The following is a 25,652-nucleotide window of genomic DNA, read 5'->3' on the forward strand; positions in this document are numbered from 1 at the left end:
TAGTCAGTCAAGTTTTAGGCACAGTATAGGGACTTACTTGTCTCCCTCATCTTCCTCACATAGTGTTGTGCATATTTAAAATAATTGCTCCTTCTCATCCATTTTTCTCTTCTTTCCAACATTAGTTCTAACCCATGGAGATTTTACAGCAGATCTTTTATATCTTTTTGATCTTCTAGGATGTTTACTTGATTGTTCTTCTCCTCTCCCTTCCTCGTCCTCGGTAGAATCTTTCCCTCTTACACCTGCCTCCTTATGCTCTTCCTCTTTTGAATCGTCATTGTTGCCCTTTTCTTTAGGAGAACCTTGCTGTTCATCATCTTTTTCTTTATCTTCTTCACCTTCTAATTTTTCTTCTTCATTCTCTTCCTCTTTTGATTGTTCAGCCCCTTCTTCGTTATATTCTTCCTCTTCTAATTTTTCTTCTTCATTTTTTTCCTCTGAAGCTGTCCCCTTATCAACAAGTCCTTCCTCTTTTATTTTTTCATCTTCATTCTTTCCCTCAGAATCTATCCCTTTATCATCATCTTCTTCCTCTTGTGATTTTTCACCTTCTTCCTCTCTTGAGCCTTGTCCAAGCAGCATTGATTGTAAGCTCATTAACTCCTCTCCAATGTCAGACACAAACGACAGCACTTTTCCATACAGCCTCCTTACTTCCTGCAAGACAATTACTAACTCAGTGCGTAAATAAGACCATATATATTTGTCCATCGTACTCTATTTTATACATACCGAGTGAATAAATGCCGATTCTTGATATACCTTAGTAGATGAACTACCATGTACAGTAGTTGGCTCATGCAAGATGCCTCGATTGCTCTTTTTCTCCAACTTTATTCTTATATTCACTTTATCATCATCCCAATATTTCAGAGCATCTACGGCTTTTGGACAACCTTGGCCAACTGGAAAATTCTAGAAGCCCCATACCTAAAAACTTGACAAATCAGTATAAATATAAAACCTTTACATAGAAAACTTTGAAAGGCTATCACTTTAGATTAATGTAAATTGAACACACACTTACCATTAAAAAGTAGATACATCCCCCAACGTTCTTCCTCGTCCTTCCCTTCCCTTTGCTCAGCTATTTCTTGTAGTCTTCTACCTCCTTGCAAAGTTCATTAAAAATGAACGTACCCCAATCATATGCGCTTGGTTTCTTTTGTGTCTCATAAACGACCTTCAATATATGATCACTAACCTCAAGACTTGCGGTTGGCAATAACAAGGTTCCCAATGCATACATTACAAAAAGTAACTCAAATTTAGCTACCTCCTTTCTAGATATAATCATTTCAGCTATTTCCTTGTAAGGCATTTTATAGTAAGTATTTCTCAAATTCTTAAAAGCTCTATCATTCACATTGACATCCCCAGTAATCTGCTTACCCTCACTACATAAGCCCATCAAGTCATTCACATCCTTGGCCTTCATTTGCTTGATTTTCTCCCTTATGCATATTTCACGAGTTGGGGGGTCAAAGGCACGCATCAACTCTCCACAAATATCTCTTTGAATTTTTTTACAAGACATATCAAGAAGCCTATGAAATCTTAGCTTCTCAACCCTTTTTTGTAATTTCTCATCTTTCTTAACATATTTTGCCACTTCACTAAATTGGCTAGGAGAGTAGCGCGTATGAAATGGTACGGTATATCTCTTCACTGTTGTCTTTGCTTTATCTTTCATCTTCCTTTATCTGGAAAACAAATAGAAAAGTTCAATTACATGTGTTGAAAAGAGATATATGCATACTAGTCATTACTAAGTTCCAACTCACAGATTTCTGCACTAGCATTGTTTATCAGTAAGAAAAAAACACAAGTCACAAAGGTATGACGGTTCACTAGTTATGACAGTTCTCTAGTCAATGGAGCATACTGTTGTTGTCAATGGAGTTTATGGTTGTAGTCATTGAAGTAATTAGTTGTCATTCATGGAATAAATGATTTTGGTTAATACAGCATATGGTTGTTATCAACAAAGAAAGCAATTGTCATCAATGGAGAAATTCGTCCATATTTAAAATTACATATTTTTAAGCAGAATTGAAAGTTAAACTAACCACAATAAAAATATAAAACGCAAGAGGAGTAGTTGAAAGTTGAAACATGCAAATACGCGCCTTAAGCAATTACAAAAATCTCATGCATAGCTACACTTTTGCAACATATCAGAAATATACTTGGTAAGCTTGACTTGATAAACATTAGAGAACTGTGTGACCAGGTTTTGTCTCTTTCAGAGTACAGAGCACAACTATATGATTATCTTAAGAGCAGGATGAACACTATTGCACCCAATTTGATCGCTCTTGTTGGGAAGCTTGTTGGTGCTCGCCTTATTGCCCATGGTGGCAGCTTCTTCAATCTTGCAAAGCTGCCAGGGAGTACTGTACAGATACTTGGTGCTAAAAAGGCTCTTTTTAGGGCCCTAAAGACTAAGCATGCTACCCCAAAATATGAGCTTATTTATTATGCATCATTAATTGGTCAGCCTGCTCAAAACTTTAAGGATAAAATTTCTCGGTCACTTACTGCAAAGACAGCATTGGTGATTATGAAAGATGTTCTTGGACATGGTCAACATAATTCAATGGGATTGGAAAACAGAGCCAAGGTGCTTGTGCTATTCTCTAGTTAGTTCTCCTACTTTTGTTTTCACTTGCTACCATTTCTTATATATACTTTCACACAGCTTGAAGCACGCCTCAGGAGTCTTGAAGGCAATGAACTAGGTAGACTTGCCGATTCAACTAAAGGAAAGCCAAAGATAGAAAGCTATGACAAAGATTGGAAGAAGGGAGTTGGAGGCTTCCGTCAAGCTCCTCACGGTGCGTCTGTGGATAAGGAAATGCAAGAGCTTCCTGTTGCCGAAGAAAAGAAAGAAAAGAAGAAAAAGAAGAAAGAGAGAAGTGGAGACGACGATGCTGCTCTACAAGCTGATGCTGGCAAGGAATCAGATCAGGTGGAAACTGTAAAGAAGGAGAAGAAGAAGAAACGTAGGGATTCTGCTGAGGATGGCCAGGTGCAGGCTGAGGAGGATTACAGAGACGGTGAATTACAGTGAGAAGAAAACTGACATACGAGTAAAAAAACAGAGACGGAGAATTACAGTTATGTGCGAAAACGGAGATGCAAAAAATTAAAGTCACAATTGAGATACCAGCTAAAAAAAGAAAAGAACAAAGAAAGGAATAATGGGAGAAGAAAATGCATAATGAATGGCAGTTGAACCTATGGTGGCGAGATGGCGGCAGAGGACGGCAGAGACAGTTCGATGATGGCGATTAGGGCAAATATGAGTCGCTGAAGCAGGAGCGAGCAACTCTCGTTCTTTACTCCTTCGAGTTTTTCACTCTCTAACGGCGCGACGGTCTTCTCTGATGGAATGCGACCGCAAGAATAGTGCTCGACCGTTAACTCTGGAGCACGACAGAATGAGGAAGACACATCCGTCTTTAGTTTCGTGGGTTAGTGGGAAGCAGACCGATTTTTCATATTTCAAATAGAGGGCAAATGGGTAATTTCACTTTCAGATTTATTTACCCTTAAGTCCCTAAGGACTTGACAGCTGTTTCTTAAATTTAGAGGACTTCAGTGTATTTAAAGTGTTTTCATAAAACTTTAGACTGATTCTCCCATAAAACTATGTTAGAATTAGAATTTGTTTGTTTAGGGTAACCCATTTTTCAACTTTGAAATATCATCCCTCTCTCTTCCGCCGCCTGTTCCGAATCCGATCTCGTCCTCCGCTGTCACTTGCCAAGGTATCTCTCTTCCCTTTCTTTCCCTACGTCCCTTATTACGATTTCTCGACTTCCGATTTCTCAGTTTTCACTCCCAATTGGAATCTCTCGTTTATGGCGGTTTGAGGGAACTGCGGGTATTTGTCTCTGTAACTAGTCGACGCATTTTAATCATAAACTTTTCCTGATTAGGTAATAGATGAGAGGAAGGAGCTATAGTCCGTCACCGCCCAGGGGTTATGGCAGAAGAGGAAGAAGTCCTAGCCCCAGAGGTCGTTATGGTGGCCGTGGCAGAGATCTCCCAACCAGTCTTCTAGTTCGCAACCTTCGCCACGACTGTAGGTCAGTTCGATACACTCTAGCATATTTACTTATGCCTTCACTTTTTCCTTCTTGGTTTGGCTGACGAGACTGGGAATGGATTTATGGCATGTGCCTTTTCCATCGCGAACGATTGTTTGTTTATTACTAACGTCGTGTTATTTCTATAGATCACGATCACGAGAAGAGGTTAAGTGGAATCTAATCATTACATTTAAAAGCAAAATTCAATTACTCATTAACCTCATTGGTGCTTTATACGGCAACCCATACATAGAAAAGGCAGCGAAGGTTGCATCTTTAACATTTTTTTTTTGGAAGTTTAATGCTTTCACATTTCATCCTGAGCGGAATATATTGGTTTTCTATATGTGAAGAGTTGGAATGAAATAAATTTTACTACACATTCAGCGCTCACGATTCTTGGAAGATATTCCCTGAAAACCTATCTTTTACATTCGACTATTCGTTTTGGTTTTATGCCTGAGCACATTGTTTGAATATTTTGCTCAAATTGAACTGGATTTTTCGTCATATATGGTTTTGATATTTTGCCCCATCCATATTATTTGTTAACATGTTTCTTCGAGTGAAATACTCAATTTTGCTGTTATCATTCTCCCCCTTCCAATATATTATCTCACACTCCTCATTAAATGTGAACTTTTCAGGCCTGAGGATCTTCGTAGACTCTTTGGACAATTTGGTGCTCTTAAGGACATTTACCTACCGAAAGATTATTATACTGGGTGAGCAATTACAAACCAGTTGTAGGATATGGATGTTACAGGGTGCAGGAGAAACAATGTGCAATGTGGCCTCTTTTTATCTTGTTTCAAATTATAATTTATATTTTACTATATTCAATTTTATTTTGCAAAAATGTACCTGCTTGGCCGTTTTCTGCAAATTGGTCTGTCTGGAAATGTATGTTATATTATTTACATAGTGTATAGTACATTTTTGTTGATATTATATCTGTTTACAGGGTAATAAATTATTTTGTCTGAACTTCTCAACTTCAGTGTCATTATTTATTAATTTTCTATTATTATTTCTAATGAAGCTTTCAAACATGTTACCAGACTTTTCCGCGTGAACAGTCCAGGCAGTGTGTGTTTGCTTTTTGCTTGACTTCTCTGTTTGTATGTTGGGGATTTTACCTTGATAGCTTATGCTTTTATAATTTCAAGTTGTATAAGTTTATTGAGGTTGTTGAGGTTTAGCAGTGATTTAGAGTTTTGAAGGCATCAATCAAGTATTTAGAGTTCTTGTGAAGAGGTTTATGGTAATGAAGATTTCAAGGAAGTTGAGTTTGAATACATTGTCAAGATGTTCCAAGTCTTGAGGAATTTCAAGTGATCTTAGAACTGAAACAAGGTCAGCAGCCTAGTGCTTGCTTTATTATCATGTCCTTCAATACTATTGGGGACTATTTTAACGAGTTGCGTTAGTAAAGGTTTGCCGTATGCAAAGTTCTTACTGCAATTTGGCATTTGTTGAGCCTGCTTCCTCATTTGATTCTCTCTGGGCTTTCCTTGTTTGTCCCCTGATCCCTTTCTGCAGAGAACCCCGAGGCTTTGGTTTTGTCCAATATGTAGATCCTGCTGATGCTGCGGATGCAAAATATCATGTGGATGGTCAAATTCTTCTTGGTCGAGAGTTGACTGTTGTTTTTGCTGAGGAAAACAGAAAGAAGCCCACTGAGATGAGAGCAAGAGAAAGAAGGTAGGTTTTGTCTTCCTTGCTTCGGGCAACCTTGTCAATTATGGACTTGACACACAGTGCTCATTTTGAAAAGCACAAGATGCATGTTATTAGCACCCTGTATTTGCACAAAAACATGCATGAACTAATCTGTTTTGGTAAACTGCTTAACTATTTGGTCCTGTTGGATTGCTCTCAAACTGATCTCACTATCTCATGCGAGTTGCAGTAGTTTTTTGTTTCAATTCTTGCATTCTGGATTTGGCGCCAAGAATATGCAAGGATGTGGATTTGGGTTGTTTGAAAAAAAAAATGAAATGAGGGGTTTTTTCCTTAATTGAATTGGAATTGTTGCTCAGGCTTGATTTGAGGTCTTAAATCATATGGGAGTACTTTCATTTTTAAATTTAAGAGTAAATAAAATAACCTTGTGACTAGGTTTATTACTTGCATAAATATAAAAATTAATGCTTACATATTTTAGAAATTGGTAATCAGTAATTATGTCGTCATAGTTGATTCTGGCTCAACAAACTTCAGCAGTCCGCATAAAGAAATACTCAGTTGGAAGCATGGAACCTTGTGATTGGAGCAGCACTTCAAATGCGTTAGGATTACACCTGCATCTGAGCCGGAGGGGTTGTCAATGGCTTTAAATGAACTTATCGGTCCACTTATTCAGTGTTTTTATTGATCTGATCATTTTATTTGATTATTAAAATGAACTTCTATCTTTCACTATTCTTATTGTTTTAGGTCACTCATCTAAGTTTCTAGTTTCATGACCTGGGGATATTTGATGCTAAATTTTATGATTAGGATCTGTGGAGGCAGTTATAAGTTTATACTCGTTGCAGCAAAAATGGTTGATGAAATTGTAATTGTCTGTTTAATGTTTATGCTTCATAGGGGCCGATTTTCTGATCGAAGAAGGTCTCCACCTCGTTATTCTCACTCTCCTCGATACTCTCGTTCTCCGCCACGTCATAGATCTCGGTCTCGAAGTCGTGATTATTATTCTCCCCCTCCTAAACGAAGGGAGTATTCAAGGTACGCTGCTTATAATTAATTCATGTGAATGTAGTACTCTATTTTTTGTATTGTCACTTGGCACAATGAAACTATTATTTATTGTCTGTCTAGTTCTAAGTTATGTATTTTACATTTTTTGTCACCTGGAACTGTGAGAACATATGATAAAAGTACCAGGTGACTTGCAAGGTCAAGCAGTAGTTGATGCCTTGATGGTTTAGTTTATCCATGAAACAGCAGCACAAGATCCTATATCAATATATATTCACACGCACAAATAATCACCGATATCAATATCTACATAATCTATAGGAAGTCATAATTCATAAGCTATTAATAATAGTGCGGTTTTAGACTATATGCAAAATGTGGGACTCATAATCATCGATCTCAATATATATACATAATCTGTAGGAAGTCATTATTCATAAGCTATTAATAATAGTGCGGTTTTAGACTGTATGCAAAATGTGGGACTCATAATCTAGTTATTTCTGTTGTGATTAACTAGAATGGCTTTGAGTGGTGTAGCATGTATTGGAAGTTTGCCTTGAAATAGTGAAACCTTTGCAGCATAATGAATTATTCTTTGCTTCTATCTGCCTTTGCGCCATATGTGCTACTCCCTCCTATGCTTATTATGAGGATCTATTAATGACTTTACATGGATTAAGGAATTCAGTCAAAATTAGCTAATGTTTTAGATCTTTTAAAATTACCTTCAATGAAATTCATTAATTAGAGGAGGTTGATTTGTTTGTTGGGAGGTTGTTCAGCTGGTTAATGAACATTCAGGCAAAGGACATTTAGGTTAAAAAAAAAAATTAATACTTCAGGCAAAGTATTAAGGTCTAAGGATCATAAGGAAGGTACTTGTAATAAGGAGTGGAGGGAGTAATTATCACTAGCTAGTTTACGTATTTGTTTGTTTGGCTAGGCGTGCATGAGATGAAACAAGCTGCGGTATTTCTTTTTCCAGTGTGATGCAGTGTCTGTCCATTCTTTTGCAGGTCGGTGTCACCTGAAGATAGAAGATACAGTCGAGAAAGGGAGAGAGGGAGATCATACTCACGCTCTCCACCCTACAACGGTGGCTCAAGGAGTCGTAGTCAGAGTCCAGCCAAGGGTCAAAGCCGGAGCCGCAGTCAGAGTCCGAATCGTGATGATTATGCTGGGGAACCAGCTCGTGGTCGGTCGCCCAGTCAATGAGATGCCTTAGACCTTCACCAGTTGGACCGTGCGGATGTTGGATTTTGTTTAAAAATGTGGACAATTCTCCTCTGTTGTAACTTGAAGCTGAAGTCAGACTACTTCGTTGTTAGAATGAAAACTTAGTATCAAAAGTTACGTTTTTATGAGGGATTGATTGTTGATAAGCGTTACGTTTTAATGAGGGTTGTTAGAATTAATGCAGTCTTGGTAGTAATATTCTTGCAAAAGTTACTATTATAATTTACCTCGTTATGATTTCGAATGAAGTTCTATGGGAAGTTGTTATTGCCGTTGCATAAAATAAAGGGCCGAGCCAATATTTTAATACTCCTTCCATCTTAAATTATAAAATATTTTTAAATAAAATTTTATATTCTAATAAGATATATTAAACACGTTTTACAATTTTATTTTTTTAAAATAAAAATATAAATTTTTAAAAATATCTTTTATTTAGTGTTGAATTGATAGAAGAATATTGAAAAAAGAGAATATATAAAAATAAAAATATTAAAAATATATTATTAATAAAATTTTATTTTTATTAAAGTATTTTATATGTTAGGACGTTGAATTTTTTTGTAAATGTGTTTTATAATTGAGAATGGAGGGAGTATTTTTTAACTAATGTTCATTTCACTTTGGTTTGGCATATTTCATAGTTGTTTTCTGTTTCTAGTTGGTTTTCAACTTCTATCTTGCTCCTCATATGTTCTATAAATTTATTCAATGGTTCAAAACAGTTGCTTGAGTATTTGCGTGAGTCTCTATTTTTAACTGTATTTTTTGCCATATTCTAAATATTCTGTTCATGGAAAAGAAAAAATTTCTGATGCAGAAAGGTTAAATTAAAGACATGAGAATCAGGTTAAGAAGCGTTCATGCGAATCAAAACAATGACGACGTAGATTCATCAAAAGAATGGAAAACGCGGCAGCTGGGTCCATAAACCAAATCGAAAATACTATACTAAAGGACGGGAGAGCATGTTGGGGAGGCGCCTTGTGTGAAATCAACGTTGCTATATTTGGGCTACAGCTGTCACTATCTTTTTGACTAAGTAGAGAGAACCGGTCCATTTGATAGGGTATAAATTTGAAGTGCCACTAATTCAAACTTGCTAGCCACTGATAAGCAGTGTGAATGAATAAGGAAGGGATTTGAATTTTGAGATGAAAAGAGCGGGGCACAAATGAAAGCAAGCTTTTGGAATGCCTGGCGGCCACTTTACAACTAAGAAAGAAAGGTGTTTTTGCATGTCTTTGTCACGTCTCGGGGGGCAAACTAATCCCTATCTACTGCTGCTTAGCTTGTGGACCCCAATGGACGAATTTCACTCTTCAATCCCTCACTTTATCTAACTCTAAATCTATGCCACTACATTTACACCTGAACTAACATCTCATATTTTCTTTTCTGAGACAAATCAGGAGTGAAAATAAAGTGGGTAAAGAGGTGGCAGGGGAGATGAGAGAGAAGCTTGAGGTAGCATTGCCCTGCGTTTTTCTTCTGACTTTCCTTTCACCACGTATTCCCATAACCCCCAACACTTCATTAATGTCTTCTTCAAACCAACTGGTTTTGCTGCGCAAAAATTGTGGTAACTCTTCCTTTTTATTTGACTCCTGTATTTCTTCATATTCAAACACCGTAACTCATGTTTCTATATCTAATACAAAATCTATATCAACTTATATATAATTCATAAATTATAAATTACATTTACTTTTTTTTATTATGTATTCTTTTTTATCACCATTATTCAGCGACATGTTTATCTTGGTTTTATAATTTGAAATATTTTCACAATGTATTCACACCTACTTACTAGAACCCGCATTGGTGAAAAAAATAGACGTGGAGTTATTTAAAACATTAATTTAGTTGTCGGTAATAAAAATTAGAGGAGTTAATGAAATTTCAAACTTAATTATCTTAGACATCTTTTTTTTTAATATAATTATCTATCATTCATAAGCCAAGCTGGCTAGGATCACATTAAAAGTAAAGTTTTCCCAACAAGTATTTAACATGGCTGCATATTAGGATTTGAACTTGAGAACACTGGTTAAGTTAACAAAATCCTTTATCAATTGAATTATGAGCTAATTGATTATCTTAGACATCTCTACTTGTTCTATTTTCAGTTACCAATAATTTAATCAAAGTCTATAGGTTAATTTTTAAGTGATGTTCAAGTTTTTTAATAGTAGAACTAAGAAAAATTCATCCTATTTTAAACAATTTTAATAATGATATTTTCTTACCGAAAATTTAATTCAAGTATGAAATCAGTCAATTTTTAAGTGAAGTTAACGTATTTTAGAGGTGAAGTCAAGGAATTTTAGACTAATCTTATAAATTCTCAACTATCATAACTCAACCAAATTATCAAAAAAGGATTTTTTTTATTTCAAAGAATTTTTTTGGCTAGGGAAAAAGTAGCTTGTTATATACTCTAAACTGTCATTTTTAATTTATTTTTTTATATAAGTAAAATTACAATTTTTTAATAGGTATTTATTGCAAATTTTTTAAGTTACTCCTTATAATTTCATCATTCATTGTTTTAAGAAACAATTAATAAAATATATTTTAGTCTAATTTTTTTATTTTTAAACACAACTAATCTAATCAATTAATTTTTTTTTAAATTAGGTGATGTAATTTTTTTTATAAATAAAAATGGATGGAGTACAAGTTTTCCTACCAGCTGATCACCCACAGCTAGTCGCGCAGGTGTGAGTATCTTTGGCAAAAGGAATCTTGTTTAATTTCAATTAAGAAACATGATTTTTTGTTGAAATTTTAACAATTTAAGGTTTTAAATGGTAATTATCGGGGGGCCACATTTTAGTCCCGTTAGGCCTACTGGACTGTTCTTCCGCGTCATGATGAGTCATGGCCTTTCGGCTTCTGTTCAGTTTATCACTTTATTGAGCTATTTTCCTTTTTAATTACACGATGGTAAAGTAGACAAAGAATTGCCCTTTTTGTGGCAGAATCATTGCCTTTTACTAATTTTTACAAATTAATAAATAATATGAACCTATGACGCTAAATGCTCGGCGAGTCTCTCGATGTCTCCGTGGCGCAAAAATCTCACCAAGAAAGAGGAAAAGAAGCACAAGTAGACAGCCGGAGAGCAGCAAGAGTTGGACTTTGCTCTGTTGGCTGTTCAGTATCTTGGATTCGGGCGAAGCTGCCGTTAGAGGTTCATCAATACGCATTCTTCTTCTGTGTTGTACCACTTACTTTTCTACTTCATCTTATCTGCAATGCTATCTCTATTACTAATGATCTAGACCATGCATCTACGATGCATCGGAGTATTGTTGTTTAATTATTATTAGATGGTTCACATAGCTTCGTCTTGCTCTGCACAAGTGTGTTTTTGCGTTGTTCCGCCTTAGGCATTTAAAAGGCACCATCTTTAGTTGTGGAGGGTTTTTAATCTTGCTGGATTTTTGCGGCTCCCCCCCCCCCCCCCCAAAAAAAAAAAACACAAAAGAGAAACATTCTGCTATTTTGGGATTTCTTCGCGCGTCTTCTGAGTAGAGGTGCTGCGGCAACTATGAACCACAAATGAATTTCGGTTCTTTGGGCTGATCAGATCAGGCATCAGTATAGCTTTACTATTTGTTAGGCGGCTTTCGGGATTCTCCTTCTCAAGGGAACGCTATGCCGGAAATATGTTTCTGAGTTTCTCACGAACGTGAATTTGAATGAGGAAGTTTTAACTTGATGACGCGCCAATTAAAGTGATGAAATCTAATCTCTTAAACATTCAGCGGGCCTCCTTGCTTCTTTTCTGTTCTTTGCAAACATTTGCCTCCTGAGTAACTTTAGGAATCTTTTTGTTTTAACTATACCTTTTACCGGAAAAAAGCAAATTTTGCTGATCTTTTCTTCCACTGTTCTTGCATTTCTTAACTAAGCAATGATTCTAGTACTTTATTACGGGCATTGGTGATTTTTAAGTGACTTATTTTCTTTTTCGAAAACTAAGGGAAGTTGCTGTTGTCACCTCCATACGTTTGCCTGAATGTTTTGGTAGGAGTTAATTTATATAACAAATGTCTATAGCAATGGGCATGGACGCTTATTTTTATTTTTATCATTATCATCATATAGAGAAAATTTACTGTTGTCGTTTGGCTCTTAATTTCTGTAAGTCTTTGATCCTTCGAATTGGCTGTTTGATCCCACTGGTGGGCTTTTAATTAAATGTTTTGTTTCTGTATGTGGTGATTAAAGTTGTAGAAAATCTGATTGCAAGTTCATTGTTTAGGTTTCTATTTTTAAAGGCCGTACATTCCAGTGAGTCATTGACATTGGGCTGAAGTCAGTGGTTGAGATTTTAGTGGATGGAATGAAGCTTCAAAGATGGCTTGCAAGTGTTTTGTTCTTCACTTTTACAATTTTAAGCTGCGCATCAGGTAATCTAACTTTCAGCCATTTTATTTTTGTCAATCAGATTTAAATAGGGGAAGCATTGGTGGATGCTTTGAAATATTTGAAACCCATCTCTTGATATTGTTCAGTGCCTCCCAGATACTGTAAAGAAGTTACAAGCTGAGTTTCTGTCTTTTCCAAGTTATCATCCTGCATTCTTCAATTTTTAGCTTGATAGCTCAAGCAATAATCAAAGGTCCAAATTGCTGTTTTCCCTAATTAATTACAATATGCCTGGTTCTTGTTCAGCTTGACTGTTGGGAAAAAAAAAAAAAACTGGTTTATGAAAGCCACATGGGGAAGCAATGAGGTGATAACTGAATATATACCATTTTTTCTTTGAGTTGATATTGGATTGTGTTCTTGAATTTGCAGGTGCGTTTGTGGGAATAAACATTGGAACTGATGTTTCTAGCCTGCCATCAGCTGCAGATGTGGTTGCTATTCTTAAAGCCCATCAAATTACTCACGTGCGCCTTTATGATGCCAACACTCACATGCTGCAAGCTCTTGCAAAATCTGGCATTGAAGTAATTGTCGGCCTCACAAATGAGGAGTTACTAGGGATTGGAGAATCTCCATCAGTAGCTGCAGCCTGGGTCAATAAAAATGTAGCAGCTTATGTGCCTTCCACCAATATCACAACCATTGCTGTTGGCAGTGAGGTTCTTACCCAAATCCCAAATGTTGCCCCTGTTTTAGTTCCTGCTATGAATTATCTTCACAGAGCCCTGGTTGCTGCAAACCTTAACTTTCGAGTCAAAGTTTCAACTCCACAGTCCATGGACATAATACCTAGGCCTTTTCCTCCTTCCACCGCCACTTTTAATTCTTCTATGAACGCTACAATCTACCAACTCCTTCAGTTTTTGAAGAACACAAACTCCTCGTACATGTTGAATGCTTATCCTTATTATGGATACACCAAGGGGGATGGTATTTTCCCAATTGAATATGCTCTTTTTCAACCACTTCCTTCAGTCAAGCAAATTGTTGATCCAAACACTCTGTTCCATTATAACAGCATGTTTGATGCTATGGTGGATGCTACCTATTATTCTTTAGATGCTTTCCATTTCTCGAATATCCCAATTATTGTCACAGAGACTGGTTGGCCATCATTTGGCGGATCTAATGAACCAGATGCTACTGTGGAAAATGCTGAAACCTACAATAATAATTTGATTCGACGAGTTCTAAATGGTTCTGGTCCACCTAGTCAGCCACATATAGCCATTAATGCGTACATATATGAATTGTTTAATGAAGACAAGAGGAATGGGCCTATATCAGAAAAAAACTGGGGCATTCTTAATACTAATGGAACCGCTGTCTATCCTTTGAGTTTAAGTGGATCAAGTCAAATTACTGGAAATTCTTCAGCAGTCTTTTGTGTTGCTAAAGATGGCGCAGATTCTGATAAGCTGCAAACAGGTCTGAACTGGGCTTGTGGACAAGGCCAAGCTAACTGTGCGGCTATTCAAGCAGGGAAGCCATGTTACTTGCCTAATAATGTAAAAAGCCATGCTTCTTATGCTTATAATGATTATTATCAGAAAATGCGTGCTACTGGTGGAACTTGTGACTTTGATGGTACAGCTACAACAACTACTGTGGATCCTAGTAAGTCAGTGTGACCTTGCTATACCTGTTAAATCCGATTTCTTGATAAGTTACTCTTGCGACTCTTCTACTTTTTATCACGTGACACAAATGAGGGTATTACATTTTATAAAACTATTGTCGCACCCACGGACAGTTGTAGAAATTTAATGGCGCCTCCTTTGAAAACAAGCGGTGGATGAAATTATGGTTTCTAATGTCATTTACAATTTCATGCTTGAGGCCACACCCATTTAAGGTTGTGTAATTTGCATTTAATGATCATCTTTGGCATGTTGAATTTGGTGCCATCACTGTAATTTCAAAGGTAGTTGTTTTCTCCTGCAATGATTTATCGGAGTTTTTCCCACTGTAGAAAGGATTTTTTTTTTTTTTCAGGGTATTCAAAATGAAACAAGGTTGGTTTGCTTATTTCTTATATCATATGTCAATGCTGTGACCACTAACCTTGCCTTTATTTCTTATATGCAATTAGGCAGAGACTATATAGAGATTTATTAACCATTTTTTCCCCCTCTTTTCGGTCAAAACCATAGTTCAAGTTTTTAATTCGCCTGAATGGTGTTTATCAATAAACGCTTACTTCTTATGGCGTGGTATTCTGGTGAACCTGTGTTGAGGCAACTAATGCCGGGCGTTGTGTTGCAGGTTATGGCTCCTGTAGATACACAGGAAGGTGAGAACTGCGAACTGCTGCTGTCTCTTAAATAATTAAATTAAAAGTAGTTTTGATGAGCATGCATATTTTGATTTCAGTTCGAACTCAAGTGCAACAGGGGGGAGTTTTCCTCCTTTATCACTGGGCCCCGAAAGCGCTGTAGGAGGAAGTTGGAGCCTGCAAGTATCCATGCTTCAGTATCTGATATCTAGTGTAATTTTTTGCATTGGTGTTGCAATGACCTGAAGGTTCTCGGTTTAAAAATTTAGTTTGATGATTCATGGAATGAAAGCGGTGATCAATTTTGTGTCGATTTCTTCTTATCATTTCCCACTATTCCATTTGTCATCCTGGTTGGGAGGTTAGGATCTTTGTAATTTACAGACCAAAGTGGTTTAGTTGCGGAGCGTGAAACTGAGGCCTTGAAGAAGGCATAAAACAATGGGGGATGTAGGGGCGGCAATTTTAGATTCCATTTTACTTGATTAGATTCGAATCTTAAGATTGACTTTGTTCAGAACTGTTCTTTTCCCGGAAGGTTTATTGTTGGATGGTTCTGTCACTGTAAGTACTGTGCTGCTAGTTTTAGTTAGAGTTAAAAATAAAAGCCCAGCTTGAAAGCTCTATTTAGATAAAGGTTTGGATTTTAAAAATAATTTTTTTTAAGTAATTGGGCTTGAGGGCTTAGTCTTAATAAGCCCTGTAAAAAAAAAAAAACTTGAGTTTGAATTGCTCTTCAAACTTTGTTATGTTATTATTATTATTTTTTTTGTGAAACACGTGTTTAAAGTCAATGATATGCTCAACTAATCTTATACATATTATATTATTTATAATTTTAATTTATTTTAAAATGGATTTGATATAATTTAATAAATATCAGTGTGTAGTATAAATTTTTTGATATTTTTTTATTTTTGTATAATTATTATGTTTGTGTATTTATAAAAAATGAATTGTTTTTAATTAAGATTTAAATTTTATTATTAGACTTCTAACTGTGTATTGTTTAAGTTTTAAAAAATTATAAGAATTTTAATTTTTTTAATTTTATAATATTTTAATTAATTTATAATGTTTAATTTTATTTTAATTTTTTATTTTTTAAAATAGGGTTTGCATGTTCCTTTCACATAAGGGTCTACTTAAAACATTGGGTTAAAAATAAGAAATTAGGTTTTAGGATTCAGGTCCTTAAGAATTGAACCCGTCTATTTTTTTAATTCTAATTTTAGTTCATTTGAAATGTTTAAAATTTGTCGTGACCTTGTATATAAAAAAAGGGTAAATTCACTTAGTTGCTAGAATGAGAGTGGTTATTTTTAGCCCATTCCTTCTCATAATCATTTTTTGAATGTGTTGTATAATGACCGAATTGCCGTTTTATATTTTCAATTAATGAATACAATATTATTTTATTAATAAATTACAGAATAATTTTACAAATTAGAAAAGAATATTTTTTAACATGTGATAATATTTTAATATTATTTAAAGGATGATTTGAGAATTTAAAGTAATTCTAGAAACAACAAAAAATTATTAAACATTTTTCAATTTTTTTTTTGAAAAGATGTTAATATGTTCCAATAACAAAAGACCTAATAAAAATATTTTTGTATCGGGGGTAATATTGTTCATTCATTTCTATGAAATCGCAAACCTATTAGCCTACTTATTTTATTCCATCAAACCCTATTCCCATTTTCCTAAGAACATTTTAGCAACCAAACAATACCTATGAAAAATAATAGACCCTGTGTTTTACAAAGAATTTGAGAAGTGTTATATTATTTGATGTTTGTGGATTATGAATAACATAGTCTTTTATAAACTTTATACTTATTGACTAATAGTATACGCATGTTCTATATAAAGACCGTACAGTATATTATTTTGCCTAGAATGTATAACTGCAAACCCTTTCGTGATTTTTGGAAGGCATAAAGGATATGGGGGTCGGGTCAGTAAGTCCAAACTTCCAGAATTACTACGGAACGCTTTGCCTTCACCTTTCCATCCCTCTCGATGTAGAAAAGGAGGAATACACCCTCTTTCTTGCGCCAATACACTACGGAATTCGAAGCCAGGATCAGTTGCTACCTTTGCCCAATTGAAGGTAAGTCTGGCTCTTCCTTTGCTTACCACTATTTTGACCCCAAGGGAAGGACCTAGCCCTAAAACGTCTTGATTTCAACTGTGCTGCGCTGTTTAGTGCCAATAAGTCTTGGTTTTACTTAAAAGATGCAAACTTTTGGCAGACAGAGAAAGGAAGAAGAAAATCTTTGCCGTTCCCCTCCCCATATTGAGCTGATCGATGCTGCGATAGAACTCCGCAATTTTCTAGTTCGGGTCATGCTTCACCCTCAAGTAAATTGGGACACGCATTTTGTTTATTTATTTTTCTTTGAGCAGTGAGCTCTGTCTCTCACTTTGTGGGTGATTCTGCATCGGGAATTGGTCAGTACAGAGATGATGATGTCGGGTGGGGGAGGAGGAAGATCTTCTTCAACATCTTCAACATCCTCATGGGCACCCACAACTTCGGTCTCGGCATCGGGAAAAAGGATTCAGAGGGAAATGGTGGAGCTCAACAATGATCCCCCTTCTGAATGTTCTGCTGGACCCAAGGGTGATAATCTCTACCATTGGGTCGCAACTATAATCGGTCCCGCAGGTCTCAACATTTGCTCCTTTTCTTTTGATTTAATATTTGTTTAAAGCTCTATATTAGCAGTCTTTTTTTTTTCGACTTTTTGATTGTTATATTGCGTTATAAAGCGGTGTGTGCTGAAATCTCGACGTGAGGTTGTAGATGTTGGTTCAAGTAGAATATGTTTGAGTACGTGCCAGATTATGATGGCTTCCTCCACTAAACGGGTGCTAAACATCATTGAGTATTCAATTCAATCAAGTTTACTGGAAAGGGGGAACATCTGATCGGGGTTGCTTCTGCTTGCCAGAACACCTTATGATGAAACTTATGTCCTGGTTTTTGGTGAAACCATATGCCGAAGACTTGGTCGGGGCTGCTTCTACATGCCAGACAGAAATTTTAAGTATTTTGAGCGAAGTCTGGTCCACTAACAACGCCTGCATTCTTTTTGGTTAAATTTGAAGCATTGTAATGATATGTGGACATAGGTTAACTACAAGTTGCATTAGCATAAGCTGGCAATCTTGATGAGCTTTTCGTTTGTCTAATGTAGGGACACCTTATGAAGGTGGCATATTTTTCCTTGACATAATATTTCCGAGTGAATATCCCTTCAAGCCTCCGCAGGTATGTTGAGCAGCATTGTTCTTACTTCAAGTAGTTCTTTGTAGTTATAATTGCTTTTCCCAAAACTGCAGTAAACTTGCTTTTTGGCTGGGTGTAGTCATAGATAAAAAGAAGGGTACTTTGTGAGTCATGACTAGAGAAAGGGAAGATATTGTATTTTTATAGTTTTTTCAGCTTGTCTCGAACACATCAATATATTTCTCTTGTACATGTCATGCAATTTTTCTAAGATTTTTTTGTAAATTATTTATTTTTCTGCGGAGGCAATCATTTCAAAATTTAGATTACTGAATTCTTTTATTCATTGTAGTCTTTCTAAACTTTTAACTGACCAGAGAATGGAGGAGATTGAAGGTCAAGGAAGAGGAAAAATTTAATTTGGACATTATCATTGATTTAGTTACTTCTTTTAGAGTATGTTTGGATTGAGGAGATAAATTTAGAAGGAATGGGAAAAACTGTTTATTCTAATTCAAATACCAAAAAAAAAAAACCAAGGAAGGAAGGAAGGAAGAAAAAAAGAAAGAAGTCCTTTCCCTTCTTTTCTCATCCGTTCTCCTCAGTCCAAACATATATATAATATATGCAAAACTGTACAACAAATGTGAATTAGGGTGCATAAGTTTTATCTTTTGAGCCCATACTGGGGAAGAACATTTACTGCCTGGCTTATGGTTTTCTTTGTCTTGTTTTGTAATGTAATGCTGGTTGAGTCTGAATTGCTGAATGTTGAATGGTAACTTCTTAATGGTCTTTAAAATCTGGTATGTTTTCTTGGCTTTGTTCCTCAATCAAACAATCTTGGCTTGCAGGTCAAATGCAAGACTCGCATTTACCACTGCAATATTGACACTACTGGCCAAGTTAGTTTGGGCATATTGAAGGATGGTTGGAGCCCTGCACTAACGATTACTAAGGTGCTACTCGCAGTTAGATCAATTTTGATAAATCCTGACCCTTGTAAGTCCTCCCAGGCCCTTCTGGGTCAATTTTGACAAATTTATGGAACGTCTGCATTTTCTAGAAATGGAAGTTGGTCTAATGCTGCACATTATGTGTTGTGACTCGACTCAAGAGTGATGGTTTTTATCTCAAGTTGCTATTGGTGTTGTAGATAATGCGGTTGTTCAAGGCATTGCCCACTTGTACTTGGGAGATAAAGCAAAGCACGATGATATTGCTACAGAGTGGACGCTCCGCTTTGCAAAGTGAATACGAGGATACAGGAATCCTTTGATTTTTATGTTCCAAAGTTTCTTAGGATGACAGTTGTATTACATATACAAATGCACAAGAATTGTGATGAGATTATCACCAGAGCATCACAAGCTCATGACATTGCACTTAGTACAAGAAATAATTACACTGAACGGGGCACATTACACTCAAGTAAAGGGTTTAGTAGTTTGACAATAATAGTATTATTTCAGTTAACATGCTAGATGCCCATCAGTTTCATCATTTTAATGCATATTTCTAGTTGAAGTGTGATGTCTCTCATATGTAAACTTTCACATGCCTTATCTACCCCCCCCCAAAAAAAAAAAAAGCATTAAAACAAAAGGTGAAGTAAATGGTCATGGCCACAACAGAGTATGGGTTCAAATGAAGGAGGTCAAGTTCGATTTATAGGTGGTACACAGACGAGTTGCAACACAAAACAAGCAATACCAATCACAATCTCTCGTGCGAGCATTTAAACGGCAAACCATTTAAGGATAAAGTAAAACGAATGTCAATTCTCAATATGCAGTCATTTATGTTAAGAGATACTGAACGATGATTGATTGAAGCTGTTCTGGTTCAGTACAAGTGTTTGCAGATACAATCAGGATGGGGGAAATAAAATAAAGCAAAGGAGCAAAAATGAAGAAAAAAATTGAAAAATTCAATGATGTATGGGTTGTTGCCAAGAGCACGCCATTGCACATGGCTCCAGCAACGACTGCAAAAATTTCCTCCGAACTTCAATTTGCCATGATCCCCCGTCGGACTTTCACATGTCATTTTCATTTCCTAGCCAACACTTCTCCTTTGTACTCACTCCCCGCAGTGACCACGAAACCTGCTCCAATCTGGGAAAACAGGCGACATTAAATCCAACTGAATTTGCAAACACAACACAGAGAGAGAATGAGAGAGAACTTACTTGACAATCTTTTAGCACAACACGCTCTTGGACCTGCACATTGCTGCAGATGACAGAACCTTGGATCGAGCAACCATCTCCAATAGTAACATGATTCATAACTATGGAATTAACAATCTGCACATGGATAAGTAAATTCAAATAAAATCAAACATAAAACTTACTCAATACAATGTAACATTAATAAGAAGCCAACGTGCTAATCAAATGCTGAGTATAAAGATCCAAGTGTCATAGATAAATTGAAGAATGAAAGCTAACTTCCAGTCAACTTGTATTATTAATATATCAACGCACCTTAACATTGGCACCTATCCGGCAGTGACGACCAATAACAGACCGTTTAACGCTGCATTTGTCACTCATCTGTGAACCTTCACCCAGCATACAGTGTGGTCCTACCTAAAAAAGTCACCATAATCAACATTGTAAACCAGAATCAAACAGCATGTTTCCCACATTAAGACTGTCTTGAAGTGTTTGTAGATAGTTTAACTCACGGTCGTTTTTGCTCCAAGTTCTGCAGAAGGATGGATAATATTGTTGTGAGCAGAGAAGGAATACCCTGATAAATGACCAGCTTCTCCTATAACCTGTCACGTATTAAAAGAAAAAGAAAAAATCTCTGAAACTCGAGGAAGCAAAGCGCATCCTGAAGAACCATTTAAGACTATCCTGAATAAAAAGTTTCTTCCAACTAAACGAACTCACATCTCGATTTATGTCACTGTATGCCTGAATAGAATTTAAGCGTGCACAATACTTGCTGCTTTCAGCAATATAAACACAGCATTTATGAATTCTTCCAGCAGAAGTAGAAGAGGTAGGACCCGGTGCATGTCGTTGATGGAAGGTTGGATGAGTTGCATTAGAAAGGATTTGAGATGACATTTGTTCATTGCTCTGAGATATAACCCTCTCAGATCCATTTTCTTCAGTTTGCGGTGTACCATTGAACAAAACTTCTGATCTCTGACAATAATTCAAGGAAATTTGAAACAGGTTAGCACCTAAGAACGAAAACCCCTGACAATTACCACTGCAGAGACCTTAAACAACTAACCAGTTGGGTCCGGACTAGATAAGGCAATACATCCTGCTTTAAGCTATGAAATGTGGCTTTTTGTTCCAAAACTTCTAGTAGAACTGATCTGAAAAGAAATCAGGGTGGTATATTTCCAAATCTTGACACAGTTTTGGGATATATGGAAGTTAAGAAGCAAATGTTAATACCTCTCGAATGCATACAAATGGGCATCCATAAGATCAGCTCTTATTTCCATCTACATAGAGGATAAATAACACCCAAAAAAAGTAGAAAATTTTAACAAATATGGAGAAGAAAATGGCATAAATATTTATCATTCAATATGGTATTAGCTAAAGGAAGGAAACTGTCGTGTTAGTTCTTGAAAGAACCTGTTTTCTCAATATAGTCCCTAACCTTCAATTTTTATCTACTGCTTGAATGTTTTAATTTGCCTCCATTGGCTTCTTGCATAAGCCTTTCAAGCAATGACTAGACTGAAGCAAATTAAACGCATTTGATTATTCAATTTAGAAAAGGAGGGGTTAATTCGAGAAGACATGAATCTTTTGAGGACCAAAATCGTTGTTTCCTCTAATTGGGCACATGGAATTTAATTTCATCTCTGGGCAGACGGAGAAGAACACCAATGATAATAATGTTGGCCAACATGCAGAATCATAGATGTCAAGACTGAAACAAACAGTGGAAAAATGTGCCTGGAAGTAACATTAGTTAAGCATAAACATATGATTTTCACAATTGAAAAAAGGATGCTTATTTAACACAGCATAACTCACAACGAAAGGTGAGATCAACAAACAAAATAATGAATAACTACACCTGACCAACTGCACGAAGTATGCTCTTCTGAATTCTAACATCTTTTTCAACTTCAGCTCCTGAAAGAGTTTCAAGATTCTACGTGAGTACATAGAAGTAAAATGCAAATGTAAGGAAAAACTAAGGATCTAACCAGTTGAAATGTACAGTAAAAACTGTTTTGTGGGATCCAGCCCAATTAAGTCATGGCGACCAACTTTCTTGGTTTTGTCTTTCCCACCAGAGGTTCCTGACTCTGAAGATCCACTTACAGGAGCAGGGCAAAGCATTGCAGTAAACACTGCATCATGTCTTCTATGAGCAGCAGCGATGGCACCAGGAGGTACATCACAAACAAGATCACCGCTGACAACCTGCAGAAAAATAAAATATAGCCATAATCCATGAGGATTAGCTTCATTCAGATCTCAGAGCTAAAGGCATGAGGGAGGAGAAGTTACCAAAATGTCTTTAGCAGTTAAGTGGTGTGCAATAGCCCGAATTGCACCAGCTGTTCCCACATCCTCAGGAACTGCAGCAACCTGAGACATTGGTGTATATATTTAATTAATCTGTACAAGGAGTACAAATTTATGAAAAGAAAATGAAGTTACAAGCTTAAAGTCACTGCCGACAAATGCATGGTCAATGGTCTCCTTCAGTACCCAAAAAGTGACAGTGGTACTAATACAAAGTACATACAATGAATTAGTGCATTTTTTTTTTTTTTGAACTTCAGTCATTATTCAGAAAGACTTGATCCTGCAAGCAAAAATGTAACTATACAAGAGACCAATATGTCAATGTCAGACATCCCATGGAGCAAATATGCATGCCTAAAATGCATCCACAATGACATCATGAAGTACTCAGCAACAAAAGACTGCACAAGACCACATACTGAATTTTGAAATTGGCAGCCTTTTAAATCTACATCCCTCATACACCTAAAATGTTGATGCATTTACCACCAATAAATGTTTCAATTAGATGTTAAAGAACTCTTCTAGTGCAGAAATAGTTGCAGGGGTTCCAGGAGGAAATCTCATTCATATTTTTTAAATGGTAACTCACATATTGTCAGTGTTGATAGTTCAACCCTCCACAGCTTAGACAAAAAAAAAATTCGGTTTGAGCCAAGGACAATGAGCATATACCTGTTCTCATAAAATTCAGAATATCGTCTAAGTGACTTAGATACATCTAGAGGTTTGATGCCAAGGAGTAATAATCACTTGCTGTATCTGTTAGTTTTATTCAATTAAAGAGGCACCAACTAAGAAGAAAGATTAGCCAAGTTTTCCCCCTTTTATTTAATCAATTGAAAACAATTCAAAGATCCAAAAGTGAGGAGAAAAAATTGAGGCGAAGTTTCTTTGTTATCTCTTACGGAGGATTTATCTTATGAGAACCAATCCAAACCCGTTGAAGGCATAATTAGATGACCTTAAAAAATATCAATCACACCAATAAGATGTAATATAGAATACAAACAATTCAAAAAGTTGACTCTATGCTTGACACACCCATTAAACATAATGCAACACTTCATATAGCACCTTGAGACTTTTTACTTTGCAGTGTCATATCCATGTTTTTATTGTGTTCATACCAATGTTTATGCTTCTTAGGATGATAATGACAATTATGCTTCAATTTGCACTGGTGCTCAAGTCATCCCACATGTTTGTGTTAATGTATTGCATTTCAGATTAGTTAACAAGCATTCCATTTCCAAATTGACAGGTCTTTAGAAGTACACATTAAAGCTAATAATGTGGTTCCTCAGCTAAATTTAGAGGCTATGAGATGGTTTGCAATCATACCAGTTTTATTCCAGAATAAAAAAATATTGGTGAATGTAAATAAATGGACCTGTTTAAAACCTATCATCTACTAACCTCAATGAATTATTCTCATCTTGGGCAAGAGTTCAAAGTTTCATTCCAATTTATGGGCATCAGCAGTAAATCAATATTACTATTCTTTTAAATATTGGATGCTTAAAGTATGAACCCCTTTGAATCTGTCGCTTTAGTCATACGGTCCTTAATTTTATTGAGCAACATCCTTCACCTTGACAAAAGCATGCGCAGGAAGGATGGCATGTCAAAAGGTTACCTCAACATTCAAACGATCAACATAAGCCCCTGATATCCAACCACCAACATGAAAAGCTGCTTCTTCACCTTCAACGACCTAGACAAACGGTAATCAAGAATTCTGAATCATAACCCGAATTCCAATCAATATTCAGGATTCATAGCGCTGTCATAATGATATAGCCCTTTGCGTCAAGGAAGTGAATACTCATCACGACTCAGCAACTTTACAGTTTGTTGGTCACTACATCACAGGTAATGATGATCAAATCACCAGGCTCTCCTCTGATCTTTTTTCCTTCCTCCCTCTCCAGAATATTCAATGCCAGCAGGAGTATAAAGGGGAAACAAAAATAATAGATACAAACCAAAGTGATTAAGAAGTATCGTACCACTATGAGCTTTTTAAGGTTACTGAGCTCCAACAACTCAAGAACGTAAGATAGAACTGGCCTATTCGCCACGGGAAGTAAAGGTTTCGGAACCTCCTGCACTCGTAAAACAAAAGCCGCCCAGGGATAAGAATTTCCAAAATATATCCACTGAAGCCACTCAATACTAGGAAAGCAGGATCAAGAAGAAGAATAACAATTCAGGGATTGGATTTTATTCAGTGAATCATTTCCAGAATGGTAGAGGCTAGGAAAATCTTAAAAACCATTGAAAAAGGGGGAACAATAACAAAGAGGGTACCTGGGAGACAAGAGGAAGGAGTTTGTTGGAGGTACCGCCGGCGAGAACAACCACTTGGAAGTCCATGACGAGTAGGAGGGTTTTTCTGAACTCAGACCACTCAACAGAGGACCAAACAAAATGAACAAAACCTCCGTCCGGTACAAAGTGAAGTGACGAAGTTTAACAGCGCTGACTTCACGATCGTTCATACATGGTAGAAACTAGAAGCTCTCTTTCTTTTTTACGTAGGAAGAGTTTTTGATATAATGGAAATCAAAATTAAAATTAAAATTAGAATATAATTGAATTATACGTGTATTTAATATATACATAAAATCTTTATATTATTTAATATTTAATCTATATATCTACTTATTAAAAGACTAAAATATTTTTGAATAAAAAAAATCTCTCTCTGCATAGCTTTTTTTGCCAAATCCCTCTGCATCAAGTTTGAGTATCATGACCCTCACAAGACCCACCTACTTTGTCTTTCTCGTCCACCTTATACACTGCTAGATTCACACCTAGATGAAGAAGCAGTGCTCGATGACATAGTTCATACAACATCCATTGCTAGATATTCATGCCCAGACCAGGAACACCTACACACACACGCACAGAGAGAGAGAGAGAGAGAGGTCGTGGGAGGTGGGTCGCCGACCTGTGATAATGGTGTGAGTCTCCTTAAGTCGACGAAGATCTAGAACGAGGATGATGGAGTCGTCGACCTGTGATAGTGGTGTGAAGCTCCTTGAGTCGATAGAGAGCAAAGGTGGCTCATCGCCGGTGATGGAGCTGTCAACCTGTGTGCAGTAGAGAGAGAAAGAA

At 36.3% G+C, this 25,652-nt stretch overlaps 5 protein-coding genes across 10 annotated transcripts; 4 read left to right on the forward strand and 1 right to left on the reverse strand.

Moving 5' to 3' along the window:
• The first annotated feature begins 2,290 nt into the window (after positions 1-2,290).
• LOC129308287 (probable nucleolar protein 5-1) lies at positions 2,291-3,076 on the forward strand. Its single transcript, XM_054949358.1, has 2 exons — positions 2,291-2,626; positions 2,705-3,076. The coding sequence occupies exons 1-2, from the start codon at positions 2,291-2,293 to the stop codon at positions 3,074-3,076; spliced, it is 708 nt and encodes a 235-aa protein (XP_054805333.1).
• A 572-nt stretch (positions 3,077-3,648) lies between these two features.
• Positions 3,649-8,241, forward strand: LOC129309809 (serine/arginine-rich SC35-like splicing factor SCL33). The gene is made up of 6 exons (XM_054951530.1): positions 3,649-3,776; positions 3,948-4,097; positions 4,748-4,825; positions 5,643-5,804; positions 6,693-6,833; positions 7,826-8,241. The coding sequence occupies exons 2-6, from the start codon at positions 3,955-3,957 to the stop codon at positions 8,022-8,024; spliced, it is 723 nt and encodes a 240-aa protein (XP_054807505.1). The 5' UTR covers positions 3,649-3,776; positions 3,948-3,954; the 3' UTR covers positions 8,025-8,241.
• A 2,785-nt stretch (positions 8,242-11,026) lies between these two features.
• Positions 11,027-15,331, forward strand: LOC129310020 (glucan endo-1,3-beta-glucosidase 4). 2 transcript variants are annotated; one of them, XM_054951828.1, is made up of 5 exons: positions 11,027-11,241; positions 12,319-12,466; positions 12,858-14,105; positions 14,754-14,781; positions 14,862-15,331. In XM_054951828.1, exons 2-5 carry the CDS (start codon positions 12,400-12,402, stop codon positions 15,007-15,009), a joined length of 1,491 nt encoding a protein of 496 aa, XP_054807803.1. In that variant the 5' UTR covers positions 11,027-11,241; positions 12,319-12,399; the 3' UTR covers positions 15,010-15,331. The 2 variants fall into 2 exon arrangements, with proteins under 2 accessions (XP_054807803.1, XP_054807804.1); XM_054951829.1 differs by lacking the exon at positions 11,027-11,241 and adding an exon at positions 11,514-11,788.
• Positions 15,332-16,688: 1,357 nt separating this feature from the next.
• On the forward strand, positions 16,689-19,531 carry LOC129309195 (constitutive photomorphogenesis protein 10). 5 transcript variants are annotated; one of them, XM_054950622.1, is made up of 6 exons: positions 16,698-16,882; positions 17,025-17,133; positions 17,229-17,440; positions 17,973-18,046; positions 18,859-19,006; positions 19,161-19,531. In XM_054950622.1, exons 3-6 carry the CDS (start codon positions 17,236-17,238, stop codon positions 19,256-19,258), a joined length of 525 nt encoding a protein of 174 aa, XP_054806597.1. In that variant the 5' UTR covers positions 16,698-16,882; positions 17,025-17,133; positions 17,229-17,235; the 3' UTR covers positions 19,259-19,531. The 5 variants fall into 5 exon arrangements, with proteins under 5 accessions (XP_054806596.1, XP_054806597.1, XP_054806592.1 ...); XM_054950617.1 differs by having other exon boundaries at positions 17,234-17,440; XM_054950618.1 differs by having other exon boundaries at positions 17,029-17,133.
• A 271-nt stretch (positions 19,532-19,802) lies between these two features.
• On the reverse strand, positions 19,803-24,999 carry LOC129310086 (uncharacterized). The gene is made up of 13 exons (XM_054951924.1): positions 24,840-24,999; positions 24,539-24,634; positions 24,166-24,243; positions 22,506-22,586; positions 22,199-22,418; positions 22,066-22,124; positions 21,429-21,478; positions 21,259-21,346; positions 20,907-21,167; positions 20,696-20,788; positions 20,493-20,597; positions 20,196-20,312; positions 19,803-20,121 (listed from the first exon to the last, which is right to left on the reverse strand). Exons 1-13 carry the CDS (start codon positions 24,903-24,905, stop codon positions 20,056-20,058), a joined length of 1,380 nt encoding a protein of 459 aa, XP_054807899.1. The 5' UTR covers positions 24,906-24,999; the 3' UTR covers positions 19,803-20,055.
• Positions 25,000-25,652: the final 653 nt, after the last annotated feature.

The sequence above is a fragment of the Prosopis cineraria genome, unplaced genomic scaffold (assembly GCF_029017545.1).
Source record: "Prosopis cineraria cultivar Desert tree isolate PC_DT_omini unplaced genomic scaffold, ASM2901754v1 PC4, whole genome shotgun sequence".
NCBI classification, from domain to species: domain Eukaryota; kingdom Viridiplantae; phylum Streptophyta; class Magnoliopsida; order Fabales; family Fabaceae; genus Prosopis; species Prosopis cineraria.

What these genes read in the sequence shown, in the direction of transcription:
- LOC129309809 (XM_054951530.1), top strand. Translation starts at nt 3,955, where the DNA reads ATGAGAGGAAGGAGCTATAGTCCGTCACCGCCCAGGGGTTATGGCAGA. An exon ending in AACCTTCGCCACGACTGTAG is followed by an intron (nt 4,098 to 4,747) that starts GTCAGTTCGATA and finishes TGAACTTTTCAG; the next exon opens with GCCTGAGGATCTTCGTAGAC. An exon ending in ATGAGAGCAAGAGAAAGAAG is followed by an intron (nt 5,805 to 6,692) that starts GTAGGTTTTGTC and finishes TATGCTTCATAG; the next exon opens with GGGCCGATTTTCTGATCGAA.
- LOC129309195 (XM_054950622.1), top strand. Translation starts at nt 17,236, where the DNA reads ATGATGATGTCGGGTGGGGGAGGAGGAAGATCTTCTTCAACATCTTCA. An exon ending in AACTATAATCGGTCCCGCAG is followed by an intron (nt 17,441 to 17,972) that starts GTCTCAACATTT and finishes TGTCTAATGTAG; the next exon opens with GGACACCTTATGAAGGTGGC. An exon ending in ATCCCTTCAAGCCTCCGCAG is followed by an intron (nt 18,047 to 18,858) that starts GTATGTTGAGCA and finishes CTTGGCTTGCAG; the next exon opens with GTCAAATGCAAGACTCGCAT.
- LOC129310086 (XM_054951924.1), bottom strand. Translation starts at nt 24,905, where the DNA reads ATGGACTTCCAAGTGGTTGTTCTCGCCGGCGGTACCTCCAACAAACTC. An exon ending in TAACTGCTAAAGACATTTTG is followed by an intron (nt 22,419 to 22,505) that starts GTAACTTCTCCT and finishes ATTTTTCTGCAG; the next exon opens with GTTGTCAGCGGTGATCTTGT. An exon ending in ATCTAGTCCGGACCCAACTG is followed by an intron (nt 21,168 to 21,258) that starts GTTAGTTGTTTA and finishes AATTATTGTCAG; the next exon opens with AGATCAGAAGTTTTGTTCAA.
- LOC129308287 (XM_054949358.1), top strand. Translation starts at nt 2,291, where the DNA reads ATGAACACTATTGCACCCAATTTGATCGCTCTTGTTGGGAAGCTTGTT. An exon ending in GATTGGAAAACAGAGCCAAG is followed by an intron (nt 2,627 to 2,704) that starts GTGCTTGTGCTA and finishes ACTTTCACACAG; the next exon opens with CTTGAAGCACGCCTCAGGAG.
- LOC129310020 (XM_054951828.1), top strand. Translation starts at nt 12,400, where the DNA reads ATGAAGCTTCAAAGATGGCTTGCAAGTGTTTTGTTCTTCACTTTTACA. An exon ending in AATTTTAAGCTGCGCATCAG is followed by an intron (nt 12,467 to 12,857) that starts GTAATCTAACTT and finishes TTGAATTTGCAG; the next exon opens with GTGCGTTTGTGGGAATAAAC. An exon ending in AACAACTACTGTGGATCCTA is followed by an intron (nt 14,106 to 14,753) that starts GTAAGTCAGTGT and finishes GTTGTGTTGCAG; the next exon opens with GTTATGGCTCCTGTAGATAC.